Source organism: Corythoichthys intestinalis, chromosome 18 (assembly GCF_030265065.1).
Source record: "Corythoichthys intestinalis isolate RoL2023-P3 chromosome 18, ASM3026506v1, whole genome shotgun sequence".
In the NCBI taxonomy this organism is placed as follows: Eukaryota; Metazoa; Chordata; class Actinopteri; order Syngnathiformes; family Syngnathidae; genus Corythoichthys; species Corythoichthys intestinalis.
This window is the reverse complement of record NC_080412.1, coordinates 43,319,386-43,341,803: the sequence shown is the minus strand read 5'-3', so window position 1 is coordinate 43,341,803 and position 22,418 is coordinate 43,319,386. Positions and strand designations below refer to the sequence as shown.

The window sequence follows — 22,418 nt, the reverse complement described above, 5'->3', positions numbered from 1 at the left end:
GTCTACCGTGCGCAGTGTCATCAATAAGTGTAAAGCCCACGGCACTGTGGCTAACCACCCTAGATGTGGACGGAAAAGAAAAATTGACGAGAGATTTCAACGAAAGATTCTGCGGATGGTTGATAAAGAACCTTGACTAACATACAAACAAGTTCAAGCTGTCCTGCAGTCCGAGGGTACAACAGTGTCAAGCTGTACTATCCGTCGGTGTCTGAATAAAAAGGGACTCTATGGTAGGATACACAGGAAGACCCCACTTCTGACCCAGAGACATAAGAAAAGCCAGGCTGGAGTTTGCCAAAACTTACCTGAGAAAGCCAAAAACATTTTGGAAGAATGTTCTCTGGTCATTTTCATTTTCAACTGAAGTATTATGTCTTGTATTTTTATGTGAGTGTTTCTAGGTGTGTCTATTATAATGAATGGTAAGTATTGTATTGTATGGTAAGTACATATTATAATTAGGGTTAGTAATTACTAGGGTTAGTATATTATTTATAAGTTAGGGTAATTATGGTTAGGTTTAGAGGGTTAACCAGTACAGTTGGGCTAGGGTTAGTTGTGATTAGGGTTAGATAGGGTTAATCTCTTTAATAGGGCAAGTGTTAGCATCCATCAGGGTTTGTTATGGTTAGGGTTAGTTAGGGTGAACCTGTCATGTGATGGATGAGTCAAAATTAGAGCTTTTTGGGAAAAGGCATCAACATCGAGTTTACAGGAAAAAAATGAGGCATTCAAAGAAAAGAACACGGTCACCACAGTCCAACATAGCAGAGGTTCCCTGATGTTTTGGGGTTGCTTTGCTACCTCTGGCACTGGACTGCTTGACCGTGTGCATGGCATTATGAAGTCTGAAGGCTACCAACAAATTTTGCAGCATACTGTAGGGACCAGTGTGAGAAAGCTGGGTCTCCCTCAGAGGTCATGCGTCTTCCAGCAGGACAATGACCCAAAACACACTTCAAAAAGCCCCAAAAATGGTTTGAGAGAAAGCACTGAAGACTTCTAAAGTGGCCAGCAATGAGTCTAGGTCTGAATCCCATAGAACATCTGTGGAGAGATCTGAAAATGGCAGTTTGGAGAAGGCACCCTTCAAATCTCAGAGACCTGGAGCAGTTGGCCAAAGAAAAATTTCAGCAGAGCATTGCAAGAAACTCATTGATGGATACCGAAAGCGGTTGTTCGCAGTTATTTTGTCTAAAGGTTGTGCTACCAAGTATGACGCTGAGGGTGCCAATACTTTTGTCCGGCCCATTTTTGGAGTTTTGTGTAGAATGAAAATGATTTATTTATTTTTTCCATTCTCTTTTGTGTTTTTTTTATTGCAAGCAAAATAAATGAAGATATTACTACCCAAGCATTTGTAAGTGCAATCATTTTCTGGGAGAAATTGAGCATTATCTGACAGAACTGCAGGGGTGCCAATTTTGGCCAGCACTGTATATGGCTGTCAATGGCATCGACTTACATATACGTCAATGGAATCCAAGTACTTTGACATCAATAGAATCAACATACATGGAGGTCAATGGCAAGGACATACATGGCTGTCAACAGCATGGACGTCCATGGCTTGGACGTGCACGGCTCCAATTGAATGTCAATGGGCTGTAATAGTAAGTTTTTGGTCAAAAATAACAACCACACAGGTTTTTCTTCTATTGAAAATGAATTGGATATTTGGACGTACATAGCTGTCAATGGCATGTACGTACATGGCTGTCAACGGCATCGACTTACTTGGGGGTCATATACGAATGTCAATGGCCTGTAATGGTTTTTGGTTTAAAAAAAAAAAAAAATCACTATCGCACAGATTTTTCTGCACTTGAAAATGAATGGGAAATTTCAGCCATTAGAAATGAATGTAACGACATTCATGGCCGTCAATAGCATCCTATTAGAAATGAATGGGCGAGTTTTTTGGAGATTGCCGCTATCTCGCGCAGTCGCACTTAAATGAAACTAAGCATCGGTTGCTACCGTGTTATCGTCATCTTTGGACTCCTCCTCCTCGGGCTCCGTGGTAACAGAGGGCGTCTTGGGCTTGTACCAGGAAATCTGCAACACGCGACCTTTGAACTTGGCTCCCTGGTTGGCTGCCTAAATGACATTAACAGAAGCATTTTATAAGTTTTTTTTTTTTTTTTTTTTTTTTAACAGGCGTCTCCTGGCCAAGTTAAACGTACATTCTCTGCTTCACTCCGAGTCTTGAAGGTCATAATGACGCTGGTGGCGTCCTGGTCACGGAGATCTTCCAGATCACCAAATTTCTAAGAATCAGCCCAAAAAATAGCCTTTAGTGTGCATCTTTAAGCCAGTGTTTTTTCCAACCATTGTGAGCGCAATAGAGAAAATCATCCACTTTCACCTAAATGATGTTAAAAATAGTTATGAAAATGAATCCACAAATGTGCCGATTCTGAGTGTCTGTGTGGCGGTTCGCCGGTCGGTAATCATGCAATACTATTCCATTTCAGTAAGTGTCAACAGGTAGCTAATTAATTTTTTTAGTGATACGTAAGAGGTAAGAGTGGCATTGGAGCTAGCGGCTAGCAAGCGAAAGTGTTAACAATGACATCGATAGAAAGGTTTAAAAAAAAAAAAGAAAGATGCTTCGAAATGACTCAAATATGACCGAGACTAATAAGTCTTTCGTCCAAAAGACAACAACGGAAATTAAAAGACCTGCCAAAAACAACAAATGTGCCATGGCTTAAAAAAGGTTGAAAAACACTGTCCTAAGCGTTTAAAGAGTGCAGTGGTGTTTGTGTTCTCACCACAAAGTGTGATGTGAGTTCCTCCTTCTCCTCCTGAGTGACGCCGACAATAGAAAGGGCTCTTGGCCTGTGGTCCACCACCATGCGGTTGACGGATCCCCCACGGCCTCTAGTGCGAACGCCACCCGTTTCCAGGGCCGCCTTCCCTCGGCCGCGGCCTCGACACGTCGGGGATCGGAGGATGCCCAGTTGTGTTGCCTGGCAAAGCAGTGGGAAAGACGGCGACTTTAGTCTTGCACCGATAGCGATACCAGAATCATAAAGGGCCCCGATACGGTACTAAAATAGAGACATAATCAACGATACTGGGCAATATCTTTGAAATTTAGTTTCCAACTGCTGGTTGTCCTTCCAAAGATGGCCGCCGAAGTCAGAGGTGGGTAGTAACGTGTTACATTTATTCCGATACATTTACTTGAATAACTTTTTGGGAAAAAAAAGTACTTCTGAGTTTTACTAAGCCATACTATTGACTTTTATGTAAGTAAATTTGTGAGGAAGAAACGTTGAAAGAGCCATATCGGATCCAAAAAAATGTCTGTAGCCGCAAAAAATGAAAAGCCTTACATAAGCCACTAATTGTGCTAGTCCTCCCACTTGAAAATATTAGAGAGGCCTGTAATTGTCAACATGGGTAAACCTCAACCATGACAGACAGAATGTGACCCCCCCCCCCAGAAAATCACATTGTTTGACTTTATTTGCAAATCATAGTGGAAAATAAGTATTTGGTCAATACCAAAAGTTCACCTAAATACTTTGTTATGTACCCTTTGTTGGCAATAACGGAGGCGGAACGTTTTCTGTAACTCTTCACAAGCTTTTCACACACCGTTTCTGGTATTTTGACCCATTCCTCCATGCAGATCTCCTCTAGAGCAGTGATGTTTTGGGGCTGTCGTTGGGCAACACAGACTTTCGACTTCCTCCAGATTTTCTATGGGGTTGAGACCTGGAGACTGGCTAGGCCACTCAAGGACCTTGAAATGCTTCTTACGAAGCCACTCCTTTGTTGCCCTGGCTGTGTGTTTGGGATCATTGTCATGCTGAAAGACCCAGCCACGTCTCATCTTCAATGCCCTTGCTGATGGAAGGTGATTTTCACTCAAAATCTCTGGATACATGGCCCCATTCATTCTTTCCTTTACACAGATCAGTCGTCCTGGTCCCTTTGCAGAAAAACAGCCCCAAAGCATGATGTTTCCACCCCATGCTTCACAGTGGGTATGATGTTCTTCGGATGCAATTCACTATTCTTTCTCCTCTAAACACGAAAACCTGTGTTTCTACCAAAAAGTTCTATTTTGGTTTCATCTGACCATAACACATTCTCCCAGTCCTCTTCTGGATCATCATCCAAATGCTGTCTAGTGAACCGTAGACGGGCCTGGACGTGTACTGGCTTCAGCAGGGGGACTGGCAGTGCAGGATCTGAGTCCCGTTGGCGCATTGTGTTACTGATAGTAGCCTTTGTTACTGTGGTCTCAGCTCTCTGTAGGTCGTTCACTAGGTCCCCAGTGTGGTTCTGGGATTTTTGCTCACTGTTCTTGTTATCATTTTGACGCAATAGGGTGAAATTTTGCATGGAACCCCAGTTTGAGGGAGATTATCAGTGGTCTTGTATTCCTTCCATTTTCTAATAATTGCTCCCACAGTTAATTTCTTTACACTAAGCGTTTTACCTATTGCAGATTCAGTCTTCCCAGCCTGGTGCAGGTCCACAGTTTTGTCTCTGGTGTCCTTTGACAGCTCTTTGGTCTTGGCTATAGTGTAGTTTGGAGTTTGACTGACTGAGATTGTGGACAGGTGTCCGATACCGATAATGCGTTAAAACAGGTGCCATTAATACAGGTAACGAGTGGAGCCTCGTTAGACCTCGTTAGAAAAAGTTAGACCTCTTTGACAGCCAGAAATCTTGTTTGTTTGAAGGTGACCAAATAACTATTTTCCACTCTAATTTGGAAATAAATTCTTTAAAAATCAAACAATGTGATTTTCTGTTTTTTTTCTCCACATTCCGTCTCTCATGGTTGAGGTTTACCCATGTTGACAATAACAGGCCTCTCTAATCTTTTCAAGTAGGAGAACTTGCACAATTGGTGGTTGACTAAATACTTATTTGCCCCACTGTATATGTATTAGCTATTTTAGCCAACAAAATAACTACGTTGGCTAAAAATACAAATGAGCCTTCATGATTTAATGTTTATTTTTTGTGCAGTGCATCCAATGCACCACATGACCACTCTGTTGTATGATGCCACCTCAAGTTTAACTTCATTCCAATATTAAGGAATTGTTTCATTGCTTTTATGAAATTAAAGAAATGCAATAAAGAAATCCGATTATTGATGTCATTTTTACTTTGAGGTTTCGACAAACAACAAAATGGAACGTGCATAACTTGCCCTTATCTGGGCATGTCTTTGATTTTCTGTATTATCTCGGTTTTGTTTTTGAAGTCTGCAATCAGGTGCAAAAATGTTGATGAATGTCTCCTTCATGTACTCACTATCTCTGAACGGTTTTCTACGCTTTGTAATCTCCCGGGTTGCAACAAAACTTGAAGCAGTAGTGGAGTTTGGTGATGCAATCCACTTCTTAAATCTAAAGCGCTCCTCTAGGTACTTCAGAAGTAATGCAATCGTACTTTTTGTCTCACTGACAACTTCTCGTCACAGAATAAACATTCAGGCAATCCTTCCGCATTGGCAAAGAATGCAAATTATTCGGTCCAAGAAACGTTGAATCCTCTGTTTGCCTCAGTTATTTTTCTCTTTTCGGCCACTCATTTTCTTCACGGCCGCCAGTTTGTTTACAATAGCTACCTGCCTGGCATTCCGCCCCGCTGATAAAAACGTGCGTCGCAGGCTATGACGCAAATCTTCGTTGCAATTCAATATTTATTCTTCACATTTTTACAGCATTGGAAAACGTTAAGAATGTTTGTGTCATTTTTGTCCTCCTACGGCAGGGGTGACCAACCCTGGTCCTCGAGAGCCGCAATACAACTTGTTTTCCATGTCTCCCTCCTTTAACACACACAAATCAAATGATCAGCTCATCAGCAAGCTCTGCAGTTGCCTGATAACAATCCCGATGATTTGATTCAGGTGTGTTGGAGGAGGGAGACATGGAGAACAAGCTGGATTGCAGCTCTCGAGGACCAGGGCTGGCCAACCCTGTCCTACGGGAACCATATCAAAACAAAAAATAAATTTTTTCTCCCCCATCTTTTTCCATTTTCAAACATTTTTGAAAATGCTCCAGGGAGCCACTTACGACACGGGTTGCCAACCCCCGCATTATAACAATCAAACTATCTTCACTATCATTCTATGAGCACGCCGGCCTGTTCAATCACGTGTCATCTTTAAAGCACAGTAAAAAGTATTTGACATAGAGCGCAGTCCTCAACATGACTCAAAAACGCGGATTTTAACCTCTCTCCCAGTTTTTATTTTGCACCGATTGACCACGGAAAACCAGATGTGATCCTTATAATTAATAATAGAAACTATGAAGGAGCTATTCACTATTCAAATAGGAACTATTTTCTCCACTAGAGGGCACTCATGCTCTTTTGATGAATTATGGTTCAGTTCTGTCGTCTTTATTTTTTTCGGCGGATTCTAATGATTTTTTTGTATTTCTTTGGCTTAATGTGAGTATGTAATAGTTTATAGTACAGTAAAATAATAACAGTTGATATAGACAACTTCATGCGAAGAATAAAATATACTATTGTTTAAAAAAAAAAAAAAACATTGTAAGCAGTTACTCACAATGTTACTTATAACTTGGGTATTATTTTCACCAAATACTTTTTTACTTGTGTTTGAGTACATTTTTTGGATGACTACATTTACTCTTACTTGAGTAATATTATTATGAAGTAACGCTACTTTTAGTTGAATAAAATTTTTGGGTACTCTGCCCACCTTCTGGCCAAAGCAAACAAAGAAGAAAAAAAGGACATTCTTTTTCATAAGATGTAAAAAGGGTAGAGTCAATTATTGCAGTGTTCTGAGCTGAGGGGAGTCCTATTTTCCATCTAAGAAACTATATTTTAAAAAGTACATGTCAAACGGTAATACCAGCCAGTATTTAACGTCTTATGAACACTGACATTTGAAATGAGCATCTTTAGCGATATTAGCTATGTTAGAAGGAAAGAAAATAGGAAAAGTAAGCTAGCAAATTTGTGTAGTCTGTTAGCAAGCGTTATTAGCACTTGAGCTAAGCTAATGTACTGATGTGGTGTAATGTGCAATGATTGTAAAGTGTATTAAAGGTTTTTCAACAGTCTGTTCAAGTTAATGTTTTCAAGTTAGTTGTAATTAGTATTAGAATAAAAAATATACTTATATATATATTTTTTTAAAACTATCGGTACAGTATAGGCATCAGTCGATACCAAATGGCTGGATATCGGAATCTGGAGCCAAAAAATGGTAGTGGTGCAACTCTACTTTTAACTACTACGAGTAATATGTTAAGGCTGTGTTAGAGAGAGCATTAAAACAGTTGCACATGTGGGCCCAGGTGAAATTTTTACCTCCTTTTGTAGCTGTCCTAGTTTCCTTTTGAGATCTGTGGTGTCTTCTCCAGAGCTCATCTTCTTGTGGAAATCTAACTCGGCATCTAGCAACTCTTTCTGGGCCTGCGCACGAGAAACGAACCAAAACACAGAGAAATTAAAAAAGTGTGTTTCACTTGAAGTTATACTATGTCAACATGTTTAAGACCACGCTTACGTCGCTCTTCGTCTTAGGCTGGTTGTGATTAACTTTGGAGACCTGTGAGGCTGGAATCATTTCGTTCTGAAGCTGAGCAATCTTTTCAGTCAGCTCCTTCAATGTTTTCATGATGTCGGCCCTTTCCTCTGGTTTCATCCCCCGGTTCTTCTCCAGACGGTTGATCAGCGTCTGATTAAGTAATGGAATATATAAGTTTAAAAGGATAAGACGTCTATTGGCAGCCAAAGAGTTAAGTTACGTGAGGTTAAGAGAGATTTCTAAAACAAAACAAGGTTTACAAGCAGTCAATTCTAACAAGTCAGTATGCAGTACCTTAGTAATAAAATCAAATATATAACTTTTATTTTTTCAAACAACATGGTATTGGTACAGTATTGGCATTGGCTGATACCACACGGCCAGATATCGGAATTGGGAGCCAAAAATGGTACGGATGGAACTATTTCTAACCACTATGACAAAAACAGTAAGGCTGCATTACAGCGTTAATTTTTTAAAATGAATAAATATTAATTAAATTACGGTAATATATAAATTCTCAGGGAAAAATATACATGGGCCACACTTATTTTTGTCATTTTTTTCCCAAAATGTATTTATTTCATTTAATTTTTTCATTACTCATTGCTTTTTTGTAATCTGCATTTTTTTGGTATTTGGTAACTTTTTAGTTTTGGTCAATTTTAGCGATGCTGGCGGACAAAGCAGTAGTTTTGCCTTAATAAAGACTGCGTTTCCTATGAGGACCAGCGCACACCCGCACAGTGTCGTAAAATCATCAATCAATCAAAAATTAATCTCCCGGTCGCCTGCAGATGGATTAAACGACATTTCTGTTTTCAGCGGCTGTGTGAAAGATGAATAGTAATAAGATGTAAAATGAATCCAGTTGTGGCAAAAAATAGCATGTGATGGTTAGCAACCATGTGGCTTAGTGTGGCTATCAATGGATCCTCTTGATAAAAAAGATCCCAAAACATAATGAATCCTCACCTTCTGAAACTCAATCTGTTCCTTTAACATTTCTTGCTTTTTCTTCCTCAAGTCATGCTGAAGTTTTAACGCCTCCTGAATACAAAAAAAAAGGCATAAAATTAAGACTAAGACTCGTTAAGCTAATTTACAAAGAAAAGAAAAGCAACATGCCTGCTTCTTCTTCAAGGCTTCTTGCGCTTCCAGCGCTTTTGCAGTTTTCCCAAGGCACTTGGAGGATGTTTTGAGTGGCGTGGACGAGTAGGGGACCTTGTGGGTGTTTGTCAGAGCCGGTGCCACCTAAACGTCATGTACACGTTAAGTCATCACTTGACGGTGTGTAAATTTCACTTTTAACAGCATTGTACTTCCCATTTCATGCAGAATTTTTTTTTTTTTTAAACAGTTACAGTCATTCGACTCATTGGCTGCAATAGACTGCGCTACACTTCCAATCCATTATGAGTGGGAGGGGCAAATGACCCTCCCACTCATAATGGATTGGACGTCTAGCGCAATGGCACTGAAAGATCAGCATTCATAGCCAATATTTCAAGTTTAAATGAATGTGACCTTTTTTTTTTTTTTTTTTTTTTTTTTAGTTTAAGATGATGCTCGCCATGCTAAATGCTAATGCTAGCAAGAAGGCGAATGCTATGCTAACACTCCGAGCCACCTAGCATCGTGTTTGCAACGGCGTCACAACCCCGTTCCCTCGGCTCCACTCCCGTTCTGCTCTAGACATGTGCCGATTACCGGTTTCAAGGTACACCGTGGTATAAAAACGTCACGATTTTTAAACCGCAACAATTTTACGTCATACCATCCCTACGGTATTAGCTATTTTTTTGTCCCAAAAATGCAGGGAGAAATCCCTTGCTTGCAGCTGCAAAGCTCAACCCTCCCCTACCGGCTGTTGCTCAGTGTCAGTGAGTCAGCTGAGCTACCCGATGGCTGGAGAAGGTGAAACTCCTGAACTTTCCCCCCCATCGAAGAAAACAAAATCGCTGGTATGGGAATACTTCGGCTAAAGAAAATTTACAGACGGCCGCGGCTTAGAGGGGGAGGGTCAACCGACATGTAAGACATGTTTCCGGAGGGTGGCTGCCGAGGAGGCAATACCTCCAGTATGATGTCACATTTATACAAAATTAAAGGTAAGTAAACGCTGTCATGAACGTTTCCCACCAGCTACTCCAGCATATTTAGTGTGTCTAGTAAAACGTGATTTTTTTTTTCTGACAACTGTGTAGCGAAAGAGTGTGTGTATAATGTAAACATGATACGATCATACGAGCCATACGCATGTGCTTTTTATGGAAAATAATTAAATTAAATTTGTTCTGATAGCAATAATGTTGAGCTGTGGCAGTGGGTTTAGGCTAACCCAGTGCCATATATTTAGAGAGTCACGACACTCCCATAGAGATCCATTATACGATTTTACTTCCGGGTACTTCCGGGTTATGGAGCCTTGGATAGTTACAAACATCGCATTTGACATGGCGGACACCATTCATTTGAACGGCAGGCTGTCAAGTATATTCGGAGGTAAGTTGATTAAAAACCGACCTCATTTGAATTTTCAACTGTCTGTATTTTACCAGAGGTGCTTTATGATGTATATGTTGAGCTTTATTTGTATGTGCATGGCGTAATTATATATTTATTTTGTCTTGGTTGACGAGGGATTCTCTCTTACTGTTAAAGCTGGCTACGCTAACTCGGAACGTATATTCGGAGGAAAGTTGATTAAAAACCGGCTTCTTTTAAATTTTCAACCGTCTGTATTTTATTAGAGGTGCTTTATGATGTAAATGTTGAGCTTTATTTGTATGTGCATGGCGTAATTATATATTTTGTCTTGGTTGACGAGTGATTCTTATTTTTAAAGCTGGCTATACTACCTGGGAATGTATCGCCTGTGATATATTGATTAAGTAATTATCTCTTTAAAATCTCTTTCAGAGGCCCTTTGTGACATACACTTATCTGTGCGTATTGGAAGACAACCGGCTTTTATGTGCTTGTTAGTGCGATTTTGTAAAGTTAATGCATGGCAACCTGTTTTCTTAATATTGAAATCGTTGATATTTCCTCCCTTTCAGCTTTGATGCACATGGATTGAATTCTCAATCGCAGCCTAATGTAAGTTGTCACAATTTTTTTTTTCAGCTCATGGCATGAGGGAAGGTTGCAGTGCAAACTCATAGCCTTTCTTTCCAGCTGCTCCACAACATTGGAGGATTCCATGAGGGAATCATTTGTTGCCAAACGGAACAGATGCTCGACATCCTTTAAGAGAGTGAAGACCTCATCCGATGGCCGGTATAATGCACCCGTTTTAAACTCTTTCATCTGCAGCAGGACGGCACTCTGACTCTCTGTGTTGGGATTGATAGGTGCTTCAACCAATGCACACTGGCATTGGTTGCAGAGTGAGAAGCTGATGACCCTCTTCACTATGCATCCTGCCAGATGGTAAAGGACACATGACTCTGTCTTTGTGAATTCAGGTGGTAATACTTCTGTCAGCTGCTCAATACTCACAACATCAGAAGCACTGTAGCTACAGGTTCTGATGTCGAGGAAGTCTGCTAAGGGTTCTGAAGCGTCATCCATATTCTTCATTTGAAAATTAAATTTTTTTTGTTTTTTTAGAGCTCTCTCTCTCTGCTCTCCTTCTCATTATTTTCTCCCTTGTAAGTTCCTTCATTAATTCTTCCACAGTTGCCATTTTGCCTGACAGCGTGGTCCCTGGTGCATCTGGGCCTAGTGTTGTGGCGCCACCGCTGGTTCCTGATTGGTCGGCACCCGGCTCATCCACCCCTGGATCACCTGGCCTGGATACGTCATTGTCATTGTGCTCACTTTCGCCCAACCTTCCCACCTCAATTTCTCCCTGAATGTCTGTAACAATAACAAGGCATTCTTAATTTTATATGCAGTCAGTGTTTTTACATTTGCACCTATTGTCATCTCCAAAGTAAAGGTACACTACACTCCTAAAGGGAAAAAAAAAAAATAATAACGGACATTACTGTTACATGAATCAAATCATCTGCCACAATCAGAAACTGCTATGGCATTGCCATGAGTCAACAGTTTGGTGATATCATGGAGCTGGTTCTGCTTTGCTGTTGTATCCACCAGAAATGTTTAGTTATAGGTGAAAATTAAATGCATAAATAAAGCTAAATTATGAAGTAACTAACAATGAAGTAGATCGAAATTTTGTGTGTAAATCCCAGGACAATTCCTGACCTCTTGTATTTGAAGCTGAATGTATTAATATGAAAAATGTAATTATATTATTAGGAGTGTAGTTTATCCTTGAATTACTTGGCATGGGCAATGTTGTTGACAGCTGGTCTGTATCATACCCAAGTTTAACCCCAAGTTTCCTCCTCTTTGGCTTCGAACGATGAATGAAAATGGTTGGGACAGCATCTGGCCTCAATTTTAATGTGTGCCCTACTTTGGTTGGCGTAAACTGGTCCTCCTCAAAGTGTTCCTGATGTTTGGTTCGCAAGATCAGTTTCCATTCTACTTAAAATTTACATTTTTTTAAAAAAGTCATAATACCGTGACTTACATGACAGAGTTTATAGTTGTTGCTGGCCCCCTTCAATTTCAGATTTTTACGGCTTACCATTGCCAGCCATCGTTTCTGCCGGTCTTTGTCCTTAGGGAAACCATACATTCGGTAGCCCTTTTCGGACCGATTGGTGCATCCAAAAGCTGCACAACCAACCATCACGATCTCTAAAATGTTACGTGTGAGCACTGAATCATGACACCAATTTTACCTATTTAATAAAAAATATTACTGTAATATTAAATATTTTCTTTATCAAAGGGTAATACGTTGTGTAATATATTACCACAGGTAAGTGTATCAAGAAAATCTGGGCATTCTCTGGAAAAACAGTATTGTAGTTGGGGGGGGGGGGGGGGGGATCCATCTTGCATTTCAATGTATAAGTTGATTTCCAATGCTATTGCTAACACAAACATGAAACTCCCTCCAAGACATGGGAACTTTCCCTTCTGTGTAACAGTTTACATTGTTTTCAGCTGTTGCCTTACCACTCCAAATGTAAAACTAGCATTTATAAACACTATAGTGCAATGACATAATCAAACAAGTACTCAAAATACGTGATTTTATCTATTTTTACCATAAATGGAGCAATCACCGCTTTCTGGTTCATGGAATACTACTACAGCGCTGCTTGTGTTTGTAACTATACACGCCTACATGAGGCACGTGACCACCCGCGGCGACATGAGAGAGTGTCGCAACTCTCTAAATATATGGCACTGGGCTAACCTAAAGATCTGCATTTATTTTAATTTTATTTATAGTATTTCAGATTTTTTTTTTTCATGTGTGTTCCAATTTGCTAGTAGTATGTTTCCAAAAATAAAAATCCTGTTCAATGGGAAAAGTTTTTTTTTTGTTTGTTTTTTAACCCAGGTATCTGAAAGTAACACATCTTACAGCTGGAATTGCAATACCGTGATACTGTGGAACCGTGATATTTTGGCTGATGGTTATCATACAGTCAGAATCTCATACATGCCTACTCTGTTCTCTCAGTGTCTCTCAGACAACTCAAGCGTCATTCAACCAAATTGTAGTAACGCGCCCCTTCACATCCTCAGTAATGGTAACGGTGTTGCAAAGATGGGAAAATTCATTAGCTTACCCACTACTGAAAAACATTAACGCCGTTAGTAATGCTGTTATACTCTGACGTAGTTATTAACAACACTGGCAGTACACTGTAGTGACCAATGTCCCTGAAAGGTTTAAATGACACATATAAGGGAGGTTAAAACATACATTGACTGCTTCTGCAATGGGGTTCAAGCTGTCAGGCGTGCTTGCAGTTGGGATGCCGACTGGCGCTGGCGACCGATGCTTGTTCAGCACATAAGCGGCAGGACTGTGCTGCTTGACCGCCTGCAAACCAAATAATCATGTCATATGGGTATTTGAAAATTTATACAGTATGACCATTCGACAGCTTGTTATTAGGGGGAAAAAATGTGTCAGTCAAGGAACAAACTTCCATTACCTGCGGAACGAGGTTAGGAGTCGCTCCGGCCACTTGGCTCCCCATGCCCTGATCTAATTGGTGAATCCCCGGTATGTTGGACTTGCGATGCCAGCGCATGTTAATGAAGCGGTTATTGAGCACCGCCTCAGCGCAGTACATGGCCCGACAGGCTTCTTCGTTGCTTGTGAACTGGATCAACGCCACCTCTGGGTCGCCGCCAAACACCACCTAAACGAAGGAAATCGATTCTCAACTTCTATTGTCCTTGGTTGAGGTCTGATTTGAGATCATTTTATTTATTACGAGATTGTTACCTGAATGTTGACAATCGTTCCGAACTTGCTGAAGTGCTCATTGAGCTTCGTGATGGTGTTGAGCTCGGGTGGGATATTGCGCACTTCCAGCTTGGTGTTCACGTGGAAGTTCCTCTTTGGGAAGCCACCTTTGTTGTTGAAGTTGGGCCTGAAACCAAATGGTGATGCAGGAGATAAGTTCTTGATTATTGATAAAATAATTCGGCGTTCAGTAAGTTACACACATAAAATTGTTGTAATTCCTAATTAAGTCTTCAATTGTAGGGGCATAGGTGGGTAGAGTAGGCAAAAATTATACTCAAGTAAGAGTAGCCTTACTTCCAGATAATAATACTCAAGTAGTAAGTAACACTGTTAGTAACGGCTTAGAATATGATTTTTTGTTAAATAATTGTATATACAGTGGGGCAATTTTATTTAGTCAAACACCAATTGTGCAAGTTCTCTTACTCGAAAACATTAGAGAGGCCTGTAATTGTCAACATGGGTAAACCTCAACCATGAGAGACAGAATGTGGAAAAAAAAAAACAGAAAATCACATTAATTGATTTTTAAAGAATTTATTTCCAAATTAGAGTGGAAAATTAGTATTTGGTCACCAACAAACAAGCAAGATTTCTGGCTGTCAAAGAGGTCTAACTTCTTCTAACGAGGTCTAACGAGGCTCCACTCGTTACCTGTATTAATGGCACCTGTTTTAACTCATTACTGGTACAAAAGACACCTGTCCACAACCTCAGTCAGTCACACTCAAAACTCCACTATGGCCAAGACCAAAGAGCTGTCGAAGGACACCAGAGACAAAATTGTAGACTTGCACCAGGCTGGGAAGACTGAATCTGCAATAGGTAAAACGCTTGGTGTAAAGAAATCAACTGTGGGAGCAATTATTGGAAAATGGAAAACATACAAGACCACTGATAATCTCCCTCGATCTGGGACTCCATGCAAGATCTCACCCCGTGGCGTCAAAATGATAACAAGAACGGTGATTAAAAATCCCATAACCAAACGGGGGGACCTAGTGAATGACCTACAGAGAGCTGGGACCACAGTAACAAAGGCTACTATTAGTAACCCAATGCACCACCAGGGACTCAAATCCTACACTGCCAGACCTGTCCCCCTGCTGAAGCCAGTACACGTCCAGGCCCGTCTGCGGTTCGCTAGACAGCATTTGGATTATCCAGAAGAGGACTGGGAGAATGTGTTATGGTCAGATGAAACCAAAACAGAACTTTTTGGTAGAAACACTGGTTCTCGTGTTTGGAGGAGAAAGAATACTGAATTGCATCTGAAGAACACCATACCCACTGTGAAGCATGGGGGTGGAAACATCATGCTTTGGGGCTGTTTTTCTGCAAAGTGACCAGGATAACTGATTTGTGTAAAGGAAAGAGTGAATGGGGCCAAGTATCGAGAGATTTTGAGTGAAAATCTCCTTCCATCAGCAAGGGCATTGAAGATGAGACGTGGCTGGGTCTTTCAGCAGGACAATGATCCGAAACACACAGCCATGGCAACAAAGGAGTGGCTTCGTAAGAAGCATTTCAAAGTCCTGGAGTTGCCTAGCCAGTCTCCAGATCTCAACCCCATAGAAAATCTGTGGATGGAGTTGAAAGTCCATGTAGCCCAACGACAGCCCCAAAACATCACTGCTCTAGAGGAGATCTGCATGGAGGTATGGGCCAAAATACCAGCAACAGTGTGTGAAAAGCTTGTGAAGAGTTACTGAAAACGTTTGGCCTCCGTTATTGCCAACAAAGGGTACATAAAGTATTGAGATGAACTTTTGGTAATGACCAAATACTTATTTTCCACCATGATTTGCAAATATGTTCTTTAAAAATCAAACAATGTGATTTTTTTTTCTTTTTCTCCCACAACCTGTCTCTCATGGTTGAGGTTTACCCATGTTGACAATTGCAGGTCTCTCTAATATTTTCAAGTGGGAGAACTTGCACAATTAGTGGTTGACTAAATACTTACTTGCCCCACTGTATTTTTCTCAGCACAGCGTTAGAGGAGATCGGGCCTAAAAAATCCAGCCCAACCTGGCCCGATCAATTAACTTGATTCAGCAAGGCCAACCAAAAGTGTTATTTGCCATGTGGCATTTTTTTGCCATGTGGCAAAATGGATTTTGCCATATACCAAAAAAAAAAAAAAAAAAAAAAAAAAAAAAAAAAAAAAAAAACACCACAAACACACACACACAAAAAAAAAACTTACTTTTGCATCCATGGTTTTTTAGCCACGGGTCCGTCAATGATCATACAACCCATCGGTCGCTTTCTGTTGTGCTGCTCTGAGTTAAAACAGGACACGTTGCTTCCAGGTGTGCTTGCTGGCACCACAGGCTCCGTCTGGATGACTATGTTGGCAGCTAAGCGGATGAAACGAAACATTGTCTTTTGAAATTTTTGTTTCAGATATAAACAAATATATTGTGGAGGATTGAGAAAAATATTTCGTACGTCTGGATACTTGTCCATCACTGGATGTGAGGCCGATGAGGTTGGGACGCTGCGTCTGCACTCGGGGGATGAATTGGCGGTACTGGTTACGACCGGCTCCGGTCAGCCCCGGCGATTCTGGGTTATAGCCTTCTTGGTCGTAATTATCTGAGAACACAAAAATGTATCATCTATAAGACGCATGTAAATATGTTTATTAAACCATCCATACAGAGGTAATCACTGGGTGCCATAGGCAATACAAGAACTGAAACACTGACAATTACATCATTGTTCACTGAAAAGCCCTATATATTTTGTGATGGTAAACAAAGAATGGAAAAGTTTAAACTTAGAGACTTTTGGAAACTTTTCATTGAACGGCAACATTATGCTCGAATGACAAAAAAAAAAAAACGAACAAGACAAACATGAGTTAATAGTTTTGAAGCTTACGACTTTTTTGTTGAAGCAGGCATTAGATTAAATTCATGTAATTCTTTTGAAAGGGAAATGGAAGGGAGAACATAATTTGTCTTAAACTCAAAACATAAAAATTAGAGTTGTCCGATAATGCCTTTTTAACTGATAACCCGATGTTGTCCAACTCCGAATTCCGATACCGATATATGCGGCTTTGGACTTAACATATGGCTAATTGCATTGTGATGCCCCACTGGATGATATAACAATAATAATTGTAACAACTTCAAGGTTTTCAAAACAAAACAACACAAAACCAAAAATTCTGTGAAAAATGAAAGCACAACAACTTCAACTAAAGCGATAGAAAACAAATGTCCTATATAAATAGTACAAATTAAAATGAGCCAAAACATCCATACTCAAATAACAGGAATCACTCACAATTAAATCACATTTACAGTAGTTACCCTAAAGAGCCACTAGGGCGGCTACCAAAGCATTACAAATACAAGCAGGTAATCATAGGACATGACAATTGCCAAGATGCATTTTGCTGGGCTTTTGCACAGATTTTTGTATTTTATTACATTTCTTAGTGACTATTTCTTTCTGGTAATGCAGTAGTTATATTTTTATAAGTCATTATTTTTCAATCATTTTTAAAAAATGTAAGTTTTGCACAAGGAATACAAATGCTCTACTTACCTAACAAATCCCTAGCATCCTAGTTTGATAGTCAATAAACATAACTGCTATGCTAAGCCGTGACCAGCCCTTAGACAAAGACATCTGGCAGAAGGCTCCTACATTTACTTTGAAGGCAAAATGCATAGGGCATGATGAAATAATAATAATCATAATGATGAAAAATATGTCAATATTAGAGCTGCAACGATTAATCGTTAAAATCGAGTAACTCGATTTGAAAAAAGCTTCGAATCAAATTTTGCTGCTTCGAGGATTCCTTTAATTAGAGCAGTACTTCTCAAATGGTGGGGCGCGCCCCCCCAGGGGGGCGCAGAGCGATGCCAGGGGGGGCGCGAGTGACCTCGGGGAACATGCTTTTTTTTGTTTTTTTTTTTTTTTTTTGGCCGTACTAGAATAAAGTGTACTTGCACATCCACTCCGTGGGTGGCAGTGGCGCTCTCATTTTCAAAGTGCGTGCAGTATTTTTGAAGTAAGCAAGAGCACACGGAAGAGACTCATGCAGAGCTGGACTCACGCAGCGACCCACTGTCTTTCTCACGTGTCCGGCCGAGAAGTGCCGTTTTCGGCTTGGGATCGTCACGACCACCGCCCTCACCTACGGTTCTCCCTCGGCCGCCGAGAATGCGCTTTTTTCGGGCCGTTTGCCTTTGACTTTTAATATAGTGGGAAATGAGGAAAGACCACTGTTTACTGAGTCTAAAAATGATTATAGCGGAGAAGCCAAATCAGTTAAGACGCCACTTAAAGACATTAGACCTCAATCTCATTGACAAGCCGCTTGATTGTTTTTCAGCGAAAATGTGCCGAATATTGCCAATTGTCACAATCGTCCCGCTTTGTCAGTGTTATATCAGTAAACCAGTGAGCACTGTGGTGAATCAGCGAAAATAAAAACTTTCCTTCTGTCCAGAGACCTTTTCCCCCCCTTCTATTCAGTTTTGGTTTTTTTCGGTCAAATTTTTTGGCATGTTGTCCTGAAGAGTAAATGTTTCTAATCAATTTGAATTTGTTATTATTTACTGATTTTATTACCTTGGTCTTTCCAAAGGAAAGAACAAGGTAATGATATTCTACAACTTTATTGTACTTATTATTATTACCTTGGTCTTTCTGAAAGAAAGAACAAGGTATTGTTATTGTGCAACTTTATTATTATTATTACCTTGGTCTTTCCAAAGGAAAGAACAAGGTAATGATATTCTACAACTTTATTGTACTTATTATTATTACCTTGGTCTTTCTGAAGGAAAGAACAAGGTTATGTTGTTGTGCAACTTTATTGTACTTATTATTTATTCATCTTATTCTCCGCGTTTTTTTGAGCCAACGCACAGCCCAAACCGTAGCACCGATCGGCACAGTTCAAGTATCGGCACGACCGGAATTTTCGCGTGACGATGGGAATTTTTCAAGCCGCCACGAAAAATTTTCCGTTCGCCCGTAAACGGCAATTTTCCGAAAAACAAAAAAAGTTTCAAAATGTATCTAGTCCTACAATTTTTGACCAAATCACATAATTTGGGCATCAAAAATTCCGGGACGGTGAGGGGCATAAAAGTTGTATACAGAATTTGGCAAAAATTTACGGTTCCCCGGAAATTTGCCAAAAACTTTCCTATTCATTTTGAATGGAAAAAAAACGCGCGCTTCACAGCCCGAACCGTTAGACCGATCGGCACCGTTCAAGTATCGGCACGACCGGAATTTTAGCGTGACACAGGAAACTTTACAAATGGCCCCGAAAATTTTTCCGTTCGTCCGTAAACGGCAATTTTCCGTGAAAAAAAAAAAACTTTCAAAATGTATCTAGTCCTACAATTTTTGACCAAATCACATAATTTGGCCATCAAAAATTCCGGGACGGTGAGGGGCATAAAAGTTGTATACAGAATTTGGAAAAAAATTACGCTTCCTCGGAAATTTGCCAAAAACTATCCCATTCATTTCGAATGGGAAAAGTTCCCATTCACTTCCAATGGGATTTCCAATGGAATTTACATTGCATTGATGCCATTGACGGCCATGCATGTCGAATCTACTGATGCCAATGTACTTGGATTCAATTGACTATATGGATGTCGATGCCATTGACGGCCATGGACGTCCAAAATTTTTCCCATTCATTTTCAATGGGGAAAAAACAAAATTTCCCCAAATCAACAGAAAATGACCAGATATCAATAGGACGTGTCCCCCAAACTTCCCCAATTCCATTGACGCTTATGAAGGGTGCCACCATTGACTTCCATGGACGTCCAAAAATTTTCCCATTCATTTTCAATGGGGAAAAAACTAAATTTCTCCAAATCAACAGAAAATGACCAGATATCAATAGGACGTATATCCCAAACGTCCCCAACTCCATTGACGCTTATGGAGGGTGCTGCCATTGACGTCCATGGACGTCCAAAATTTTTCCCATTCATTTTCAATGGGAAATTTTTTTTTTTCCCCATATCAACAGAAAATGACTAGATATCAATAGGACGTGTCCCCCAAATGTCCCCGATTGCATTGCTGCTTATGGAGGGTGATGCCATTGACGTCCAGGGACGTCCAAACTTCCCATTCATTTCCAATGGCATTTCTTCATGTTTGTTCATTCTTTTGATGCCAATGTACTTGGATTCCATTGACGCTTAAGTAAGTTGACACCATTGACGTCCATGGACGTCCAAAATTTTTCCCATTCATTTTCAATGGGAAATTTTTTTTTTCCCCCAAATCAACAGAAAATGACTAGATATCAATAGGACGTTTCCCCCAAAATGTGCCCGATTGCATTGCTGCTTATGGAGGGTGATGCCATTGACGTCCACGGACGTCCAAACTTCCCATTAATTTCCAATGGCATTTCTTCATGTTTGTTCATTCTATTGATGCCAATGTACTTGGATTCCATTGACGCTTATGTAAGTTGATACCATTGACGTCCATGGACGTCCAAAATTTTTCCCATTCATTTTCAATGGGAAATTTTTTTTTTCCCCAAATCAACAGAAAATGACTAGATATCATTAGGACGTGTCCCCCAAATGTCCCCGATTGCATTGCCGCTTATGGGGGGTGATGCCATTGACGTCCATGGACGTCCAAACTTCCCATTCATTTCCAAAGGCATTTCTTCATGTTTGTTCATTCTATTGATGCCAATGTACTTGGATTCCATTGACGCTTATGTAAGTTGATACCATTGACGTCCATGGACTTCAAAAATTTTTCCCATTCATTTTCAATGGGATTTTTTTTTTTTTTCCCAAATCAACAGAAAATGACTAGATATCATTAGGACGTGTCCCCCAAATGTCCCCGATTGCATTGCCGCTTATGGAGGGTGATGCCATTGACGTTCATGGACGTCCAAACTTCCCATTCATTTCCAATGGCATTTCTTCATGTTTGTTCATTTTATTGATGCCAATGTACTTGGATTCCATTGACGCTTATGTCAGTTGATACCATTGACGTCCATGGACGTCCAAAATTTTTCCCATTCATATTCAATGGGAATTTTTTTTTTTTCCCCAAATCAACAGAAAATGACTAGATATCATTAGGACGTGTCCCCCAAATGTCCCCGATTGCATTGCCGCTTATGGAGGGTGATGCCATTGACGTTCATGGACGTCCAAACTTCCCATTAATTCCAATGGCATTTCTTCATGTTTGTTCATTCTATTGATGCCAATGTACTTGGATTCCATTGACGCTTATGTAAGTTGATACCATTGACGTCCATGGACGTCCAAAATTTTTCCCATTCATTTTCAATGGGAATTTTTTTTTTTTTTCCCAAATCAACAGAAAATGACTAAATATCATTAGGACGTGTCCCCCAAATGTCCCTGATTGGATTGCCGCTTATGGAGGGTGATGCCATTGACGGCCATGGACGTCCAATTCTCCCAATCTTTTCTAATGGCTTTTACTTTGTTTAGTGCCATTGACTGGCATTATGGTCCATTCTATTGATAGACCTGAGTGGGGCTAAGATTTGTATCTCCACAGAGGAAAGACCAAGGTGTGTAATTTCTCCCGAAATTGCAGTTTCTAGTTATTATTATTATTATTCAATAATTGTCGACGTTTTTTTCGGCGCGCCGCACAGCCCGAACCGTACCTCCGATCGGTACCGTTCAAGTATCGGCACGACCGGAATTTTCGCGCGACGATGGGAATTTTTCAAACGGCCCCGAAAAATTTTCCGTTCGCCCGTAAACGGCAATTTTCCGGAAAAAAAAAAAAGTTTCAAAATGTATCTAGTCCTACAATTTTTGACCAAATCACATAATTTGGGCATAAAAAATTCCGGGACGGTGAGGGGCATAAAAGTTGTATACAGAATTTGGAAAAAAATTACGCTTCCTCGGAAATTTGCCAAAAACTATCCCATTCATTTCGAATGGGAAAAGTCCCATTCCCTTCCAATGGGATTTCCAATGGAATTTACATTGCATTGATGCCATTGACGGCCATGCATGTCAAATCTACTGATGCCAATGTACTTGGATTCAATTGATTATATGGATGTCGATGCCATTGACTGCCATGGACGTCCAAAATTTTTCCCATTCATTTTCAATGGGGAAAAAACAAAATTACCCCAAATCAACAGAAAATGACCAGATATCAATAGGACGTGTCCCCCAAACTTCCCCAATTCCATTGACGCTTATGTAAGTTGATACCATTGACGTCCATGGACGTCCAAAATTTTTCCCATTCATTTTCAATGGGAAATTTTTTTTTTTCCCCAAATCAACAGAAAATGACTAGATATCATTAGGACGTGTCCCCCAAATGTCCCCGATTGCATTGCCGCTTATGGGGGGTGATGCCATTGACGTCCATGGGCGTCCAAACTTCCCATTCATTTCCAAAGGCATTTCTTCATGTTTGTTCATTCTATTGATGCCAATGTACTTGGATTCCTTT

At 40.3% G+C, this 22,418-nt stretch overlaps 1 protein-coding gene and 1 long non-coding RNA gene across 9 annotated transcripts in view; one reads left to right on the top strand and one right to left on the bottom strand.

Annotated features, from left to right (window-relative positions):
- rbm27 (RNA binding motif protein 27) overlaps positions 1–22,418 on the bottom strand; it is a 70,058-nt gene that overhangs the window by 2,156 nt on the left and 45,484 nt on the right. For all 3 annotated transcript variants that reach the window (XM_057820460.1, XM_057820461.1, XM_057820462.1), the window contains 12 exons: positions 16,371–16,517; positions 16,126–16,279; positions 13,893–14,040; positions 13,597–13,806; positions 13,362–13,481; positions 8,687–8,812; positions 8,534–8,608; positions 7,538–7,708; positions 7,339–7,443; positions 2,781–2,978; positions 2,190–2,273; positions 1,984–2,103 (listed from right to left, as the gene is read on the bottom strand). In XM_057820460.1, coding sequence (XP_057676443.1) covers positions 1,984–2,103; positions 2,190–2,273; positions 2,781–2,978; positions 7,339–7,443; positions 7,538–7,708; positions 8,534–8,608; positions 8,687–8,812; positions 13,362–13,481; positions 13,597–13,806; positions 13,893–14,040; positions 16,126–16,279; positions 16,371–16,517 — 1,658 coding nt within the window. The remainder of the gene's footprint in view (positions 1–1,983; positions 2,104–2,189; positions 2,274–2,780; positions 2,979–7,338; positions 7,444–7,537; positions 7,709–8,533; positions 8,609–8,686; positions 8,813–13,361; positions 13,482–13,596; positions 13,807–13,892; positions 14,041–16,125; positions 16,280–16,370; positions 16,518–22,418) is intronic.
- On the top strand, positions 9,906–11,507 carry LOC130906298 (uncharacterized). Of its 6 annotated transcripts, none has more exons than XR_009061286.1 (6): positions 9,908–10,063; positions 10,481–10,541; positions 10,621–10,660; positions 10,739–10,840; positions 10,915–10,993; positions 11,243–11,507. It is a non-coding gene; the product is annotated as an uncharacterized LOC130906298 (long non-coding RNA). The 6 variants fall into 6 exon arrangements; XR_009061285.1 differs by having other exon boundaries at positions 9,911–10,063; positions 10,481–10,506; XR_009061287.1 differs by lacking the exon at positions 10,621–10,660 and having other exon boundaries at positions 9,910–10,063; positions 10,481–10,506; positions 10,688–10,840.